Genomic DNA, 20,077 nt, shown 5'->3' on the forward strand with positions numbered 1-20,077 from the left:
AAAGTGATTCCTAATGCCTAAATTACCTGTTTTTCGATCTCAACAATTTAGTCGTTCAATTGGTAGTCTATTGCCCTCCCCTCTCTTTCGATCTATTGGGTCGGTCAATTCCTAAGTATTTAACAAATAACCTCTCGGTCTTTTACTAAAAATTGCAATTAAATCAATTGAACAATGCTGATTCTTACGTGATGCAGTCGATCAACTAGCTGGGCCAGTCGATCGACCAGGTTTTCAGTCGATCGACTATTGACATCAGTCGATCGACCAAACCCCGAAATAGATCTACCTATTCTACGTCGTCTACGCCACAGATCCCCTCGCATCTTAGCAAAGGATAATTAGCTACGCATATCAATATTGATAACAACAACGAAATTGAAATAAATGATATGGGAAAACATAATTTGAATGATTAAATCAATAAAACGCAATAAAGAGGCTATGGTTCGGGATTCTAATCTATCAATTCTACGCTAATGACAAAATAAAGTAGAAACTGAAATTAAGGACAAAATAATACCGAAGCAGGAAGCAAGAGTTGAATCCAAAAGTAAGCAAGGAACTTTATTGAATACGATGAAAGAAAACTAAACTAAGGAAAATAGCTACTGTATTTTTGGAACTAGATGATAATGAATCTGATGAGGAAGAGTTACGTTATATAGAAAATATCACGTAACTCCTTCTCCAAACCTAATTAAAAATGGGCTTAGATTAAAATCCTTTAATTCTCGTTCTTTTAAATCTCTCGTCAGAGTCGTGAGGTGGTCGATCGACCACTGAGGCCAGTCGATCGACCAAGAGCGCTGTATAGAATTGCATTCTGACGAATTCTGCAGCGCGCACCGATCTTAAAAAACCTGCCATTTCTTCGTTACTTGGTCAAATCAGGCGTTCTACGCGGCGTTGGAAAGCTAAGAGGATAAGATTTCACCTCCAATTATAATCACTCGATTATCTGAAAAAGCCTGCAATGTCGAGAAGCATTCTGACGGTCTATAGACCATGTAGGTCAGTCTATAGACCACTGTAGCTGGCAATCCGCTTCTAAAACTCACGCAAATACACCTTTTAGGCCTTGAAATGCATTCTAAACTTCAAGTCCGAGTCAAATATTCATGTCCTTCCTAAGCTTAACTTTCGGGGTCAAGATTTGGTTCATTTTCTGCTCATTTCCGCAATAATCTGCAATATTACATAAAAATACGAGAGTAGACAGAAATAGGGGAAATAGTAGAATAAACTACATATAATAGACATAAAATGCGTGGAAATAAAGATGTAAAACATCATATTATAGACACGCATCAAACCACAAGAGGCGAATCAACGGCGTGAAGCCATTCTCGCAAATGACTCCACTCAGCTGAGGGCGCACCTCGCGAACCACATACAATCACAACCAAAAACCACAATACGGATAATCATGCCAATACCAAGAATTACAATTATGACCATAATGATAACCATGTAATCAATCCATCACATTAACTTAAATCAATTATACAGTAACTGAGTAGGGAAAACCCAACCTTTTCGCAATCCGCTATAACTGCAGCCAAACATACAATTGTACAAGAATACCACATCGTCACCTACAACAATAATCAACAACTATACATCGTAAAACGATTTCTACCCAAAACCCCCAAATCACCTAATTAGGGTTAGAGCAATCTTAACAAAACGATATAAAAACAACACAATGAACTTAACCAATAACTGATGATTGCAAAGATGTAAAAATCCCCAAAAACTACGAACCCTAGCCTTAGATTTGATTGTAAAAGTGGAGAGAAGAGAGCGTCGTTTGAATTTGTGAAAGGTTTTCAGAGAAAGAAATGAGAAACTGGCAATATAACCTTTTATACCTCCTTCACTAGTATAATCAAGCCCACGTCAAAAACCCGTAAAAACCTGGACACTCGATCGAGTAACTTACGTACTCGATCGGTACCCCCTACTCGATCGAGTTGCATTCACTCGATCGAGTACACCCAGATCAGAATGTACTCCAAAATTCACATACACCCTACTCGATAGAGTACCCCCTACTAGATAGAGTATCCTAAGACCAGAATACCCGAGGTATTACATCGATCGTCTGATAAAGTCAGCTCATTTTATTCCAATGAAAGATACTTGGAGTAAGATTCAACTGGCTCTTGGGTACAGGAAGAATGTGGTACGATTACACGGGGTACCAAAGGATATTGTGTCAGATAGAGATGCGAGATTTTTATCACGGTTTTGGGAAGAGTTGCAGGAATTGATGGGGACTACCTTAAAGACGAGTACGACATTTCATCCTGCAACAGATGGTCAAGGTGAATTGACCATCAACACCCTAGAAGACATGTTGCGAGCTTGTGCAATGGAGTTTGGTGGGAGTTGAGAGGATAGACTTAATCTGATTGAGTTTTCATACAACAACAACTATCACACGAGTATTGGGATGACACCATTTGAGGCGTTGTACGGGAGGAAGTGTAGGAGTCTAGTGTGTTGGGACGATAGCGATGAAGCTGTGGTTTTAGGACCACAAATGGTACAAGATACGGTTGAACAGGTCCACTTGATTCGACAAAAGATGAAAGCAGCTCAAGATCGGCAAAAGAGTAATGCGGATTTGCATCGGAGGTATATCGAGTTTGAGGTGGGTGACAGGGTCCTTTTGAAAGTGTCACCTATGCGCGGCGTCATGAGATTTGGCAAGATGGGGAAGTTGAGCCATATATTCATATGTCCATATGAGATTTTGGATCGGTAGGTGAAGTAGCCTATCGGCTAGCGTTGCCACCATCTCTTGATCGGGTTCATAATGTTTTCCATGTGTCAAAACTTCAAAAGTATGTGAGTGATCCATCTCATGTGCTTGAGGTTGAGAATATTGAGTTGGTTGAAGCTCTCACTTATGCAGAGGTGCTAAAGGAGATATTGGATCGTAAGGTGCGCAAGACAAGGAACGGTGAAACCGTCTTGCTAAAGGTGCTATGGTCTAATCACAATGTTGAAGAAGCTACTTGGGAGCCGGAAGAGGCAATGAGGAAGCGCTACCCACATCGTTTTGAGCAGGTATGTTTGGTTACGGGGTCGTAACCTTTGTCCTTTAAGGGGGTAAGAGATGATGGCATATATTTTGGGTTGTTTTGAGGTCGGTATGGTTGTGTTTCGGGTTATGTGATCATAGTTGGTTATGGTGGGGTACTTGGTTAGTGTCTTTTGAGTTGGGTGTTCCTTTCGAGTTGCATGGTTAGTAGGTTGGGTTTTGCATGTTTGTATCAGGTATGGTGTGAACTTCAGGGATGGAGTTCGTTTTTAAGAAGGGAAGACTGTAATACCACGGTTTTCTGGTTACAGGTTACTCGGTCGAGTAGGCCATAATAGGCCGAGTAAGCCGTCGAGTACTTTTAAACGGGCTTCTGTTTTGGGTGCACTCGGCCGAGTAGTGAGGAACTCGACCGAGTAGGGCGTACTCGGCCGAGTATAAAAACGTGATTAACAGTTCCTAATCATTGTATAATCATTTTCTCAAAATCTAAAAACGACGTTCACTGCTTCTCTGAATATTCTAATCACTCCCAAGGCTAAGATTATCCGATTTGGGGTTTCTGCATCTCATTCCGTATAGGTTTAATCAGTAAGTCTTATACCTTTGTTAATTTGTTGTTATGGTTATAGTTATGCAAATCCAAATTGGGTGATTTGGGGGTTTTGAGGTAGATAATCATATGATGTGTAGTTGTTTGATTGTGTGATATCATAATATGTGAGGACTTGGTAGAGGAGGCGTTCTAGCTTGCTTTTTTGTGTTTTTGCGTAGACATCTGGTCAGGTTGGGTTTCCTTACTCAGTTGGTTGCATAATTGATTATAAGTTGGTAACTGTGATTGATTGTTGGTAATACGATTGTGATTGTGGTTTGTGATTACATTGGTTGTTGGATTAATTGTACAGCCATTCTCGGGAGATGGTTCCAACCCCATGTTCGCCCCTTATGGCTCCTGTCACAAGGGGGGTTGTGCACATTAATGATCTGGGTTCGCTCGTTGCGATGAGCGGGGCTTAGGTGGTACGGCTGCAGTCCCCACTAGTGATAGTTCCATTTTATATATAGTTTAACTCCCTATTTTAGCTCGGTTTTATTTGATTATTGCACTTCAATAAGTTTATTTGTGAGCTAATTCCGTGTTCTAAGTGTTTTGCTCGTATTCATTGCATTTTGTAGGAAATGAAGCCCCTGGTAGCTTTTTCCCGTCAAATTAGCAATCACCCAAGTTCACGAGGCTTATGAGAGAAGTCTTGACCATGCAAGGGCGTTTCGGGAAGTGTATGGGCGTTTCGGGAAGAAATTGGACATCCCGAGCAAGAAAAACCAACTTTGGTTGGTGTACAAGTAAAGAAATTAAGTCGAAGTAAAAGCCCAAGTTAAGAGCATGCATTGGATGCCATATGATCCTTAATATGCCTTAGACGGACTCATGAATATGTAAACATTGGATTCCGCATCACCATAAAGCAAGAAGTTATGGCGGAATTAAGACGAAGACCAAGAAACCCACGACCCCGATCGGTGTGGAGTGTCCCCGATCGGGGTTGCCTCTCCTTGGATTGTTTACGTTACACCCCTTATTCCTATATAAAGGGTGTTGTGTCCGATCACTTTTACACACTTCCATACACTTTTTCATATGCTTTAATCTTAGTTTTTAGAATAAAATGTAGTTTAGCATTTCCTTCAAGCATTCCGTTATTGTTATAAATAATTTCCTTTAAGCATTTCAAGTTATTAATTCAAGCTTTCCATTTGTTATCTTGTTCTTCATTTCCAAGTTCTATTTCCATTGTCAAGGTAATCTCATTTTTAGTATTAGTTTTGTTACTCATTTGTCTTTTCCATTACTAGTTAGTATGTTCATGTTTACTACATCATTTGTCATTAGTTTAGTTTTCATTATGCAAGAGTAATTCATTTCTCTAGGGCATATGGAAGCCATGCATAAATAGTTTGCTGTAATTGTTGAATTGGGATGCTATAATATCGATTAATAGTTTCTATCACATGCTTGTATTGAATTGTTAGTCTTTGATTTTTGGCCACTACCTTAGATTAAATTTGTTAATTCTTTCTATAAGTCGAGAGACACGGAATTGAATTAGACTAAGCAGGTTTTAGTAGACCGATCTAGTCATAGCGAGAGCTCGCTAGAACTCATTCTATGGTTGACAATAAGGCCGAGAGGTGGATGTCTTTAAGCCAAAAGAAATATCGTTATTTAAGCATTTCTAGTTTGACATAACCAATTACATATTTGCATGTGTGACCCAACTTCCCTAGGCTCTTCCTTATTATTGATTTCTTTCATACCAAAACAAACAATCAATCGATAACCGACCTTGATAGAATTCACTTCATAACAACATGTTTAACAACTCCCGTCTCCTTGTGTTCGACCCCTATTACTACATTCATTTGTTACTAGGGTATTTATCTTTGTTAGGTGTGCGATAGCCTATCAACTAGCGGTGTGGATTTACCGTTGCGATGAGAACCCGGCAGGGCTACACATTTCGGTGTGTAGTCGGTTACTGGTGACTGTTAGAGTTTGGAGGATTTATTGGTTACAGTTTGATTGGATTGTGTTATTGTGAGTTCTTATTTTGGTTGTGCGGTTGACTGACCCCGTTTATTGTTTTCAAAACTGTGGTGATCCATTCGGGGATGGTGAGCAGTTGGATGAGCAGGTATTGGATGTTGATGTAGCATGCGGGATATGGACGGGGCATAGTCATCACACTTTCTTTAGCTAGCTTCCACTGTTGCATTAAACATTGGCTATTCATTTCGTTTCATTTCGGAGTTGTATTTTGGTTTTGGGTTGGATTTTAGTATTGTATTTGATTAAACTTTATTGTACTTTTAATAAACGTTCTTTTATGGTTCATTTGATATTCTTTACCTCGGGCAACCGAGATGGTAGCGCTTCCATTTACTAAGGTATTTTGGTGTTTCATATGCTTAAACGAAAGGCAGATTATATCTGTTGAAGACAATAATGCACACAACCTTTTTGCTGCTAATGAGATAGTGCGTCGAACTCTGATATTTTACAATAAGGGGAAATTGTGTGTGGTTTGACAAATTGTCCAAACCAATTTTAAACTCAGTGACCAAGTAGCAGTTATTGGTGACGTTGATGAACTCCAACCTGGTGTAAATGGTGTTCCTGAGCTATATGTTGATGGTATTGTGCTGGAGTATGTGTGGACGGCCCATAACCTATTTCATAAGATGAAATAGCTAAAGCAGCAAAAACTGCCCAAGAAGAGAAAGGAAGATATGGCAGACACACGCCAAATGTTCGATACAATGCTTGAACAAACCGAACAAGCTAATGCGAGCCAGCCCATATGTCAAGCTGCGGTAATCAACAATGAAAATACTCCAATCCAGAATGACCATATCAGTCACAAGCAATAACTATTTGCACCACTGGATGCATTGGATGCCTATTATTTCAATGATTTGGTCATCATAAATGTTAATCGAAAGCGTTTCTCTAGGCTTCATAGTTTGATCTTCCAGAGTTGTCTGCCTTTGGACCAAACGCTTTACATGTACGACGAGTTCTATAATAGTATGTAATATGATATCTAAACCAATTTGTTTCTATCGGTTAGTTTTTTACCCTGCCATTTTGTTAAGATGGGTTAGCAATTCTGGATTCTTCACCTACGTAAAGCATTTTGAGTTGAAAATGAAACGGAGAGAAAATCTACATTATAAAGAGGTACACAGTTGGGAGAAATTGGAGGTTGAATTAGACGTATTAACTGGGATTGATGGCCTAGTAAACACATTTCAATCCTCTTCTTTTCATAATTTTATCAATTGCCTACTTTTTAGTGCACTTAAATATCAATTTCAGGATCATTGCACTTAACCATGCTCATACTGATACCATTAGTATCCACCTCATGACCTTGAATTTTTTTTTTCTTTTTTTTGATAGCAATAAATAGCATAGCTTACAACAATACTTCCTGAGCAAGATTATGAGCTATCCTATTGACTCCCCTATGACAGAAACTAAGAGAGCAACAATGAAAACGAGACGCAATAGACTGAATATCATGGATAATGCAATTAATAGATGCAATCGCCTTCTCCGCTCCAGCAACCTGCATAACCAAGTTAAGACAATCCGTAACAAGTTTAACATGAAGGTACCCTTTGTCCAAAGCCCATTTGAGCGCCATGATAGCTGCATGTCCTTCGGCATCCAGGGTAGAAGAGGCAAACGAGCGAGCGTGAGCAATATTCCTTAAGGTCCCATTATCATCCAACAAGCACCACCCCATGCCAGAGCTTCTATCAGCCCTCCAAGCAGCATCACACTTCACAGTGCAAACATTTCCGCACCCAGGACCACAAACAATCCAATAGGGGAAGGAGTTTCTAATCCTCTTAGCTAAACCAAAATCAGCAAAGGAGTCAAACAAGGGCGCTTGAAAGAGGCTAGCATCCTTACTGCACACAACCTCATTCATACACTGAATGTCACCAAGTATAGAATTGAGAGCACTCATAGGCCAAGGTCGACGGTTCCTGAAGACCATATCATTCCTATAACACCAAATTCTCCAGAGGGTAGCGATAAGAGGAAAAAGGAGGGAGTTAGGATCTGGGCCAATTAAGAAATAAGTAACCCAGTTTATGACCCAAACCCTAACATCAATGTCCATCCCCCTCGTGATTGTAAGTCCTAAAGGACAGCCAAACCATAGAGCCTTTGCAAAACTACAATCTATGAAAAGGTGAGAGATAGATTCCACACAAGGAGAAGAGTCATCACAAAGAGTACAGGAGGAGCGCCAATTCATTTTTCGTTTGAGGAATTCAGACCCCACAGGAAGGGCATTAGCCATAAATTTCCATAGAAACACCCTTAGTTTGTTAGAAATAGGCAACTTCTAGAACTTTGATTTGCAAAAAGCTACACTTGTTGCGGGCACTCTAGAGCGATCAGTATTCGAGGTAAGTCCATTAGATAAGGCCATAGCAGCAACATAATATCCCGACTTGACAGTGAAATCACCATGTTTAGTGAATTTCCAGTAGAAGGTGTCATCCGAGGGTTGACACGGGATATAAGTTTCGAGGATTTTCTTTGTAACTCCCTCACCCGGATCGAAACCAAGAGAGGAGAGGTCCCATCTCCTATGATTATCATGAAGGTCACCAACCAGGAGCGTGGATTCATTAGGAGCATCAATAAAATCCCCACAAAGATCATGAAGACTAAAACCCTCTATCCATTTACTCTTCCAAACATTAAGACGAGAAGAAGAACCAATAGTCCAAGCAATATTGTTGTGGATAAGGTCGGAGTCCCAGACAAGGCTTTTTAGAGCCCATGACGACGCTTGGGGAGCCTTCCAACGATTCTGGAATAAATTATCATCCTGGATACCAAGTTTGGGACCAATAACTTTACTAATAAGGCTTCCCGGGACACTTAAGATTCTCCAAGCAGACTTGGCAAGAAGGGCTTGGTTAAAACATCCAATATTGCGAAGTCCAAGACCCCCTTCTCCCACAGGCCTACTAAGGAAGTCTTTACTACACCAATAAATAGACTTATTAGTTCTAGTTCCACTCCACCAAAAATGCACCATCAAGGACTGTAGTTTTGATGTTACACTTACCGGTATGCGAAATACTGATAGAGAGAAAAGAGATAGTGAAGAAAGAACAGAATGAACAAGAGTCAATTTCCCAGCCGACGAGAGCAGAATGTTATTCCAGGAGGATAACCTTCGCTTAGTCTTGTCAACAAGAAATTTAAATAAATCCCTCTTAGAGGACCCAATACTCGTTGGTAAGCTAAGATAGTTGCCAAGATTATGCTTAGGCGCAAATTTAAACTCAGATAAGCACTTCTTGACCGTCATAAGTGAGCAATTTGGACTGAAAAGTAAAGAGGACTTATCTTTATTAAGGCATTGCTCAGATGCAGCACAATATTCATCAATGATGTTCATGAGAAAGTCCAAATCCTCATAGTCACCACGAATAAAGAAGAGCGAATCATCCCCAAACAATAAATGGGAAATTTCCGGCCCGTTCTTGCAAATTTTGATACCCTTAATAAGGTTGCCATCCTGGGCGTATAGAATCATTTGATATAGGACTTCCGTGCAAAGCGTGAAGATATAAGGGGATAAAGGATCACCTTGCCTAATCCCACAACAATGTTCAACTTTATCCATAGGTGCACCATTCATCAGAATTTCGTAAGAAACAGATTCAATCGTACTCATAATAAGCTGAACCATAGATCCCAGCAAATTTAAGTAAGAGAGCACCCCTCTTATGAAGTTCCAGTTCAGTCTATCATAAGCTTTACTCATATCAGCCTTTAAAGCCATCATTCCCTTCTCACCATAACTCCTATGATTTATAACATGAAGAATTTCTTGGGCAATGACAATATTATCATCAATACTTCTAGTAGGGACAAACGCACTTTGAAACGGACTAACAAGATCATCCATAACCCCTTTTAATCTATTAGCAATACAGTTAGTGACAACATTCATAATAACATTGCAAAGGCTAATCGGCCGAAAATCCCCAACTCTCTCCGGGCAATCATTTTTCGGAATAAGAACAATAAAGGTTTTATTGAAATCCTTAAGCACAGTACCCGAATTTAGAATATTGAGAGCTCCTTTAGTAACATCATTCTTAACTATAGACCAATACCTTTGGTAAAAAGCCGCCGGAATACCGTCAGGACCCGGAGATTTTAAAGGTCCTAATTGGAAAACAGCCTTACGTACTTCATTTTCCGAATATACACGGCCTAACTTAGCTCTCTACTCCATGCCCACTTTACGCTTAAGATTATCAAATAAGTAACCGTACTTATTTAAGTAATCTTCAAAACACTCAGGCTCGGAATCAGAATTAAAGATAGTGGAAAAGTGTTTATGAAACAAACCACCAATCTCCTTCATATCAAAAGTCCATTCATTAGACTCCTTCTTAATACCCAAGATAAGATTAGCACCAGATCGTCCTTTGACCCAATTGAAAAAATACTTAGTACACGTGTCACCCTCACAATCCCATTTCAATTTGGTACGTTGTCGCTAATAAGTGCCAGCAGCAAGAGAGAATTCCATAAACTTTTTGTGACATAATTCGTAATTAACAGTATCACCACCCTTCTCAATATCCAAAAGATAGGACTCAAGATCCTGATCAAAAGCACTCCACTTTAATCCCCATTCATCTTTTTTGTTGCAAGCCCAAACTCTGAAAGCGTTATTTATACGCCGTAATTTTGCCAAAAGAACATGAGAAGCATCACCCTTATCTTTTCTTTCCCAACTTTCTTTAACCAGGCCACTATATTCGGCATGATCAAAACACCAAGACTCAAGCCTATAAACTTTGTTCTTGGTATTAAGAGTCATATTTGTATCAAGGATTATAGGCGCGTGATCCGATATTTGAATAGGCAAGTGTTTGATAAAAGTATTTGGGAATAGAGAAAGTCAATCATTGGAAGCAAGACCCTTATTAAGTCTTTCGTATATTCGATGTGGACTCTCCCTATTATTGCACCAAGTGAATATAGGTCCCTTAAAAGGGATATCCATCAGACAGTGTAAATTCTTCCGGTATGAGAATAAATTTGCTCCTCTAATCAGTCTATCAGTACCACCTAACTTATCAGAAGAGAACTCAACTTGGTTGAAATCACCTATAAGCAAGAAGAGTTTGTTAAGGGAATTAAGGCGGCAGGTAAAGTTTTCCCATACAGCACCCCTCTTTGTATGACTGGGTTCACCATAAACACAGCACAAATACCACATGCTACCCTTACACTGATTAACCAAGAGAATAATAAGATTGCAACTAATAAAGACACATTCTAATTTACAACTAGTTTTCCAACCAACCCAAAGCCCCCCTTTAAGCCGTCAGCATCACATCCAGCAGACTGAAGGAAACCCATCGGTCGGAGAAGAACATCAACTGACTGTACATCACACTTAGTTTCAGAAAGAAAGACGAAATCTAAATTATTATGAAAAGACCTACATATCGCTCTAATTTTAGGAATAGCAGGGGCAAGCGGATCCTTAAGACCCCTACAATTCCAAGCCAAACCTTTCATGGAGAATAATGAGGTTGAGACCACTGCATCCGGGCCATCCAACAACATTGACAGACCCCGACTTCACCCTACCAAGCACATCTCATACCGGAACCGAACAATCGTAAACTAACACCAGCATAACCACCATCTCCTAACCGTCTAACCCAACCGAGGAACCCAAAACAAGACCACCCGAACACAAAAGAACCACTACACCCAGACTCACCATTCCGAAAAGAAAGAGACAGGACAAGACGACCACCATGACAACCCACATAGGAGCCAAGAACCATCAGCAGCCACACACACCAACACCATGACTGCCAAAAACAACATGTCTCGAAGACTCGAAGCATCACAGACACACTAGCCAAGAGTAGGAGCAGGAGATGAAGACCCTCCAACAAGACAACAAGGTGGACCAAGACACAACTGAGACACCCGAAACCCAAAGGATACCTGTCCTTTGACCACCGCCAATCAAGAAAACAGATACAAGGAAAAAAGGGAGAGGGAGCGACAGGTGGGGGAAATGGGGGGATCACCGTATCGGACCCAAAAAGCAGCCACTTAGGAGCGAATTAACTCCGACGGATGAGTAAACTCATCGCCGCAAACAAAGAAGGACAAAGCAGGACATAGAAAACCAGGGGTGGGGGGAATAAGAGAATCACCCCTGAATTGAGACCGAAAAACGGCGGTGACAGGACAAGATACCGGAGAAACGGGACTAATCAAACATAAACTTATACAAATGGTGACAAAAAAACACCATTTTTTGAACCCAATAAAGGTTCACCTCCAATTTTACTCCTTTTTAATAAACTCTTAACCAAGAACCAGACAAACAACAAACAAAGACGAACACACAGAAACAATCCCAACACCACACATAGCACAATCAATGGGCCGACAAAAAAAAGCACCAGACACAAGATCCAACCCATGACCCACAAAGAAACGGGTTAAACAATCGAAACGGAAAGGAGGGTGATTGGGAAAACTGGACTTAAACAAGAAGGAACGAGTAACTGACCGTCACCGGAGCTAGACCAGGACGGACCCAACCCCGACGGCAGAGCATCGGCGAAGGAACGGCGGGTGGACAGGAGATGCGCGATTAACGGTGAGAAAAATTGGGGGTTATAGAGTATGAGCTGTGTCGAATCGCCGGAGATAGGCTAAGGGACAAACCCATCTCCGACGATTGAGTAGGGGAAAAAGAGGGGAGGCAAGTGTGGACGGTGGAGACGGCGGAGCAGTCGGATCTAGGTTAGGGGTTTTTCTTGTTTATTTTTAGAGAGAGACTCGATGCTTTATTATTCAGGCGTTAGAAGATTAGAATATGATTGACCTTGAATTCTTGTGGTAGTAGTAGTAATGAGAATGCTGATTTGATAATTGTCCACTACATGGACTTAAAACCTGGTGCTTTAAATGCTATTCACTTATCCCATAAACTTGAGCTACTTTTTATGACATAATATGCCCTGTTTTAAGTTATGACCTTGGTGATTATATGAGTACATGTAGGATATCGGATCAATATAGATTATTTGACCCTGAAATCCCAGTAAGTGATACTTCAATCTTGTTTTTCACCTACACCCTTGAGGCTAAGGGTGATTTTAGGGGTGGCGAAGATACTAGTAGGGAATTAATTGGAAAGTGTTCAACCCTCTAACCTTATGCTCTCATTTTAATGCTAGTAGGACAAACAAGAGTCATTTGTTCCTTAATTTTGTTTTTGACCCCGGAATTTTGTTTTGGCAATGTGATTTGTTGGACGTTCATTTACATAATATTTTGTATTAGAGTGGACCAAATTTGGGGTTAAGCTTGGGATTAAGCTTGGAATTTTTTGTGGGTTATTTGGTGGTATATGTGCTAGATGAGTTATGAAGTTCAGTCATTTGGTTGTCACTACTTTTGAACCTATCATACAAGAAGAAGGATTATGATCTTGACTTTGAATTTCAACCACACCCTTGAGAACATTGATTGGTTGTTTTAAGGAAGTGATGTGAGAATTGGCAATGTGTTAGGTCTAATAAGGAAAATGCATGGTGATAAATATTATGGCATTTGTTGCATTTTGTGTTGATTAAATTATTGGAACATTGCTGTTTTGGTATTTTTTTTACCGAATTAGTTAATTTAGAGTTAAAGCGGTCTTATAACTTAATCGCGTGGTTTTGTATGCGTTTGATTGGTTGTATTGTGAATAGTAATGATCGTAAATAAATAAATTGACACAAGAGATTTGGTGACGCGGAACACCCAATGTGGGAAACGAACGCGGGAAGGTGACGGTACCCTTCCAAGGTTTCACTAGCAAATATAATGATTAGGGCTACGAATACAAGAGGAACAAGACGGCTGAACTGCTAGTGATATGCGTGAGGCTACGTGTTTGTTAATGAATGATCTCCTCCTTCTCCTTTCCGTCTTATATAGGACTAAACCCTAGTAGGGTTTAGCTTTCTTGCTTCTCAAGTCAATCGCGGTCTTCATAATGGGCTTGTACTCTATTTCCAAGGACAGCTACCTTTGACCCATGATTCTCCTTCCTCTTGCGTTGGGCTCATGCGACCATAGACTCCTTCTACTCGACACCTGAGCTACCCAACTTACCAAACTCCATAGCCCAACTGCTCTCCTTGGCCCAACTACTCTCATTGGCCCAATATGCAAGATTTGGCCCAAAAAATTTGCCCCTAATTTCTTGCGAGTCATGCTTCAGACTGACGAGCGGGAAATTATCTGACTGAAACGTGTACAGTCTTTTGCTCGGCTTCTCATGCACTCATCATTACCCTACCTACTTCCCTATTAATTCTCCCACTTTTCCTTTATTTACTCTCCCTCCTAACCGTCTTTCTCTCTCTCCTATTTAAGCCCCACAATCCCTTCCTCTCTCATCCATTATTCCCTAAATGCTCACTTTTCCCTAAAACCCTTCCACTTCGTCTTCTTCTTCCTTCACCGCCTTTTTTTGGAAATCGCCACCTTTGCCGGAACTCCAACCTCTGCTTCTAGAAAACTCATTCCTCTTTGCCATTTAATTTTATTTATCATTTTCAATGGGTAAAACACGTCAAGCCTCCTATTCCTCCAACCCGATCAAATTAGAACCCGATGAACTCTTCCCGTCCCAAAATCTTCTAAAACACTCCCATAACTGCGACTCTTCTCTCATCCCCGCTGTTAGGCCCAAATTCTGGATATGGGCTGATCTAGGGAAGCAGGTCAGGGGCAGAGTAGTCAGGAGCTAGAGCAAGGGCGGTGGGCGTTGAAGACGTGGGCCCGGATTTGGTGATTTACCTATGTGAGAATATTATAAGGAAATCCTATCACTTACCATATTCCGAGGAAGGAAAGTCCTACCTTGTGCCAGATTAGGAATACTTGGTGAAGAAGCAAGGAACCCTAGACGGAGGAACTCCACTATATAAGGGGCATCAATGCAAGGCAAAGAGGATCATCGGAAAATACAGAGAAAAACCCTAGCCTTCATAATATAGCAAATTCATCCATATTGTTTTCTCCAGGGAATTATAGTGCAAATATTGGTGGGATTCCGTCTCCCCCCGCGGTTGTTTCCCACATCGGGTTTTCTGCGTAACCAAAATTGCTTGTGTTCTTCGTTTAGTTACGCATACATTCCAACATACATACAAAAATACAATAATCAACCAACAGTAATATTGATCTAACGCTAAGACCACTTTAACCCTAAATTGGTAGAAATTTACCAAAACTGTTTGGCGCCTACCGTGGGGCATAGTGGTCGTCTCCGTTAATCAGTATACAGAACGAAGCTGCATGTCAGGACAACCGAAAGCAAATCTAGGCAGGACGGACGGCGTCCCAACAACACGGGCACCGTCTCCCTCCACCACAACAGCACGCGCAACCTCAACTCAGCAAGCCAGTGCTACACAGATACCGGCCGTCAAACACATCCAAAGCTCCCAGACGGTGGCAAGTCAACAACAACCAGAAAGGGCACAGATCAGAGACTCGGGTGTCGGCCTGGGTAGATACGGGATGGGACAACCAGAGAAAGGATGACAGTCTAGAAAACAGGTCCCAACTCCAGTAAGTCCTACCAGTATCATGATAAGCGGACTAGATACCCTGGCAAGGACCATCAGAACAATGCAAAGCGAGAATAGGAGCATGAGATCCCAGATGGAAGAAGATAACAATCTCCTTCGGGTCCAAATCAACGAGCTGCGACACCAAACTTCCAGTTCGGCGGTCTGGATGTGGGAAGCCAGATCCAGAGTGACACCAGAGGAAGACAGAGAGCGGAGGTAGATACGCATACTGCCACATGACGTGGTAACTCGGTTAGACATGAAAACAACACCGCAGCCGAGAAGAGGCCTTATTCCAATAGGGTTGGGGGCACTAACACCAGATGACGAGCCAGCACGCCAGGAACCAACACCCATGTCAGGTACTCTACCTACAAATAATTTGATGCGTTCTGACAACCTCTCTGGTGCTGGTGAAGGAGAGCATCAGCAGGGCAGGTTGACATCTGCAGCCCCGCTGGCCAGAGGACCAGTCGCGAACAGATCAAAATATACGTGGACAAGTGGCCTGAGTCCAGCAACATCGCAGATGCACCAGCCAGCAGCAACTGGACAATAGAATTTCGCAGGAGCTATGGACCTGCAACCACAGACGCATCAGCAACTCACCGGAAGGGAGGCATATATAGAGCAGCAGTACCAGGAACTACGTAGCCTTCTCCGGAGAGTCCCAGGAATGCCACTACCTATGGAGATGGCAACAGCAGAAAGCTACGCTGATTCGTCCTTCACTGATGCTATAGCTACTATCGCTTTGCCGAAAGGATTCAATGTCCCAACGATGACTCTCTTTGATGGAACCACAGACCCCTATGATCACATTAGCCAGTATAAGCAGAAGATGATGGTGACTACAGCAGCGGGAGTCTCGAAAGAGGCATGTATGTGTAAAGGATTCGGATCAACCTTATCGGGGGCAGCACTGCAATGGTTTGTCAGTCTACCCAATAAATCCATATCCTCATTTGCTGACCTAGTCAACGCCTTCAACCAACAATTTGCCAGTAGCCGACGGACTCCAAAGCAGCCAAGTGATCTTTACAGGATTGTCCAAGAAATTGGGTAATCAATTAAGGACTACATCACCAGGTTCAATACAGAAAAGGTTGTCGTACGGGATTGTGACACATCTACGGCCATTAACGCCTTCAGAGAAGGCTTAGATAAGGATTCAGATATCTACAAGGAGTTGACAATGCATCCCTGTAAGAGATTTGAGGTAGTTCAGCAGCGAGCTACAGCAGCATTAAGGTTGGAAGAGGATATACAGTCTAGAAAAGGACCTTCAACCTTCGACAAGGCAAGCAGAAAGATCCCAACATAAAAGAAAGACGAGAGAGCCATGCCGTACAGTAGACCAAACATCAGCAAGGTAGCAGAGAAGACCCAACAAGTGGAGGATTCTCAATATCCTCCCAGTTTAGATGAATATGGATTCAACACAGGAATGGAAGGTTTATTGAAAGCACTAAAAGAGTTGGGTGACTAGGTAAGGTGGCCTAAGCCGCCTACGCAAAGCCGGCCTAATGACGACCGAGACAACAGCAAGAGGTGTGAATGGCATTAGGATATCGGGCACTGGATAGAAGATTATTTCAGGCTACGAAAAGGAGGTAAAATTTCTGGTACGAAGAGGGAATCTGGATCACCTGTTATCACGTGGGGGCAAGCAGGATAAGAGGGAAACAGCAAACCAGGTGCTCCCTTCTGCTCCGCCCATATGAACAAAAATTATTATTGTGATAACAGGTGGATCTGAGCTGTCAGGTTTAACGTACTCTGCGGCCAAGAGAAGAGCTACCAAAAGTAAAAGAGACCATCCAGAAACTTCATGCAAAGTGAGCCAAAGTGACTTGCCCATGGTGACGTTCGATGAAACTGACGTAGGGAATGAAACAGAGCAGCACCATGACTCCCTTACCATAACATTGTCCATTGGAAGCTGCACCGTGCGAAAGGTACTGGTGGACAGCGGGAGCTCCGTGAACCTCATCATGTTTGAAACTCTCAAAGTAATGGGCTTCGACAAAGAAAACCTGGTGAAGAAATCTGTGCCACTAGTGGGATTCAGTGGTGAGACAACGCATTCGGTAGGCGAGATAACCATTCCAACTTATATTGAAGGAGTCAACAAATTAGTGAGATACCTAGTCACCGAGGGTCCAGCCACTTACAACGTAATATTGGGAAGACTGTGGCTGCATCAGATGAAGGTGGTCTCCTCAACATATCATCAATGTCTCAAATTCCCAACTCCGTGGGGGCGTGGTCGCAGTGAAAGGGGATCGTGAGGAATCTAGAAGCTGTTATAAGCAAGCCCTAAAAGCTACGACTAAGCTCCCCTCATAGCAATTACAGGACCGGGGGACCTCAGAGGAATACAAGGAGCCACCCTCGGAGGAGTTAGACCAGGTCCACCTGGATTAGGTGCACCCGGATAGAGCAGTACTGATTGGAGCAACCTGCAGTGGAGAGCTACGTGATCAGCTAATTCAATTTCTAAAAATGAACATGGACTGTTTTGCTTGGTCTCACGACGACATGGTCGGCATAGATCCATCTATTATCTCACATAAGTTAAGCGTAAATCCGGGCTGTACCTCAGCACATCAGAAGAGAAGAAAATTCGTGGCAGAATGGAACGAGGTTATTAATAGGGAAGTAGACAATCTCCTGGGGGCAGGAAAAATCAGAGAATTCAGCTACCCTGAGTGGCTCTCTAATGTGGTAGTGGTGCCCAAGAAGAATGGAAAGTGGAGGGTATGTGTGGATTTTACAGATCTAAATAAAGCTTATCCCAAAGATCCTTTTCCACTACCACATATTGATGCAATTGTGGATGCCACGGCCGGGCACGAAGTGTTTACCTTTCTAGACGCTTGGAGTGGCTACAATCAGATTAAGATGCACCCGCAGGATCAAGAGAAGACAACATTTATGTCAGAGCGAGGCATATATTGCTACAATGTCATGCCCTTTGGCCTAAAAAACGCTGGCTCCACCTACCAGCGCCTAGTAAACAAAATGTTTAAACAACAGATAGGAAAGACGATGGAAGTTTACATAGATGATATGGTGGTGAAATCTAGGAAAGCCAATATTCATATGGAGCACTTGGCGGATACCTTTAAAACATTGAGGGAGTGTAAGATGAAGCTTAATCCATCCAAGTGTTCATTTGGAGTATCCTCCGAAAAGCTCTTAGGATACATGGTAACTCAGAGGGGGATCGAGGCCTGCAGAGAACAGATTAAAGCAGTCCTCCGGCTAGAGTCACCGCAAAGGCCAAAGGATGTACAACGATTAGCAGGAAAAGTGGCAGCCCTTAAGTGCTACCTGAGCACGCCACCACTATTGGCAAAGCCAGAGCAGGGAGAGCCATTGTTCCTGTACCTGTCAGTTACGGAAGCAGCGGTAAGCGTGGTTCTGGTCAAAGAGCAAGAAGGGATGCAGCATCTAGTATATTATATCAGTAAGTCTCTGCTTCCTGCAGAGACCAGGTACACACCTTTCGAGAAATTAGTCTTAGCTCTGGTCACTCCTTCGTATAAATTGCGCCCATACTTTGAATCTCACACCATCCACATAGTGACTAATTATCCACTGAAAACTATCATGAGGAAGCCTGAAATATCTGGAAAAATGACCAAATGGTCAGTACACTTGAGTGGCTATGATTTACAATTTGAACCTAGGACGGCAATAAAATCCCAGGCGCTGGCAGATTTTGTCTCAGACTTTTGTCCCGCTACCCATGTGGAGGCAGAAAAAGGGATGTTAACATTACTAGGGGACCAAGAAAGCGGAGTTTGGGCCCTATACGTAGATGAAGCCTCTAATGCCCGGGGAGCTGGGTAGATTTGGTCCTCCGGTCCCCAAAGGGCGATATGATGGTACAAGCAGTCAGGTGTGAGTTCAAGGCAACTAATAACGAAGCTAAGTACGAGGCACTTATACTAGGGATGCAAATGGCACAGGGGCTCAAGGTGAGGAACCTAAGGGTGTAAAGTGACTCATTGCTTGTGGTAAATCATGTGAACAATGAGTACGTGGCGCGTGACTCGAAGATGATAGCCTACCTGAAGATAGACATGGAGCAAAAAATGAAATTCAGGTCCTTTAAAATTACTCAGGTGCCAAGGGATCAGAACGTGGAAGCAGACGCTTTAGCCACATTGGGAGCCACCTTCCAGTCCGCAGAACTCTCCAACATACCAATTACTCATGTATTAACTCCAGCTATACAGAAGGAGTTAGAACAGGGTCATCCAGGGGAGGAAGCGCACATGCGACACGTAAGTAGGGAAGGAGTCCTGATCTCAGATGGAAACCAGCAGGGTGTTCTAGACTGGAGAACACCTTATGTGGAATGGCTAAGGGATGGGTGACTTCCGGAAGACAAGAAAGAAGCACAAAGTTTCGAAATAAGGGCCTCCAGATTCGTTCTGATAGAAAATGTTCTCTTTAGAAAATCTTTGGCAGGACGTTATCTCAGATGTCTTAGTAAAGGGGAAGCTGATACAGTGCTACAGGATGTACATAGCGGGGAGTGTGGAAATCCCGCTGGAGGACGAAGCCTGTCTTTTAAAATCGTAAAGCAGGGATATTTCTGGCCCACTATGAGGGCAGACTCTATCAATCATGCCAAGCGCTGTGATTCGTGCCAGAAGGCGGCTCCAGCAATTCACCAGCCAGCAGAACCAATGCATCCAATCATCTCTCCATGGCTATTTATGATGTGGGGGATGGACATAGTAAGGAAGCTGCCTAGGGCTCCAGGCAACAGAGTATACATGC

General features: G+C 42.3%; 1 protein-coding gene across 1 annotated transcript; it reads right to left on the minus strand.

The window, feature by feature from the left end:
- Nucleotides 1–7,032: 7,032 nt before the first annotated feature.
- On the minus strand, nucleotides 7,033–7,932 carry LOC141617599 (uncharacterized). Its single transcript, XM_074434779.1, has one exon. The coding sequence runs from the start codon at nucleotides 7,930–7,932 to the stop codon at nucleotides 7,033–7,035; it is 900 nt and encodes a 299-aa protein (XP_074290880.1).
- Nucleotides 7,933–20,077: the final 12,145 nt, after the last annotated feature.

The sequence above is a fragment of the Silene latifolia genome, chromosome X (assembly GCF_048544455.1).
Source record: "Silene latifolia isolate original U9 population chromosome X, ASM4854445v1, whole genome shotgun sequence".
NCBI classification, from domain to species: Eukaryota; Viridiplantae; Streptophyta; class Magnoliopsida; order Caryophyllales; family Caryophyllaceae; genus Silene; species Silene latifolia.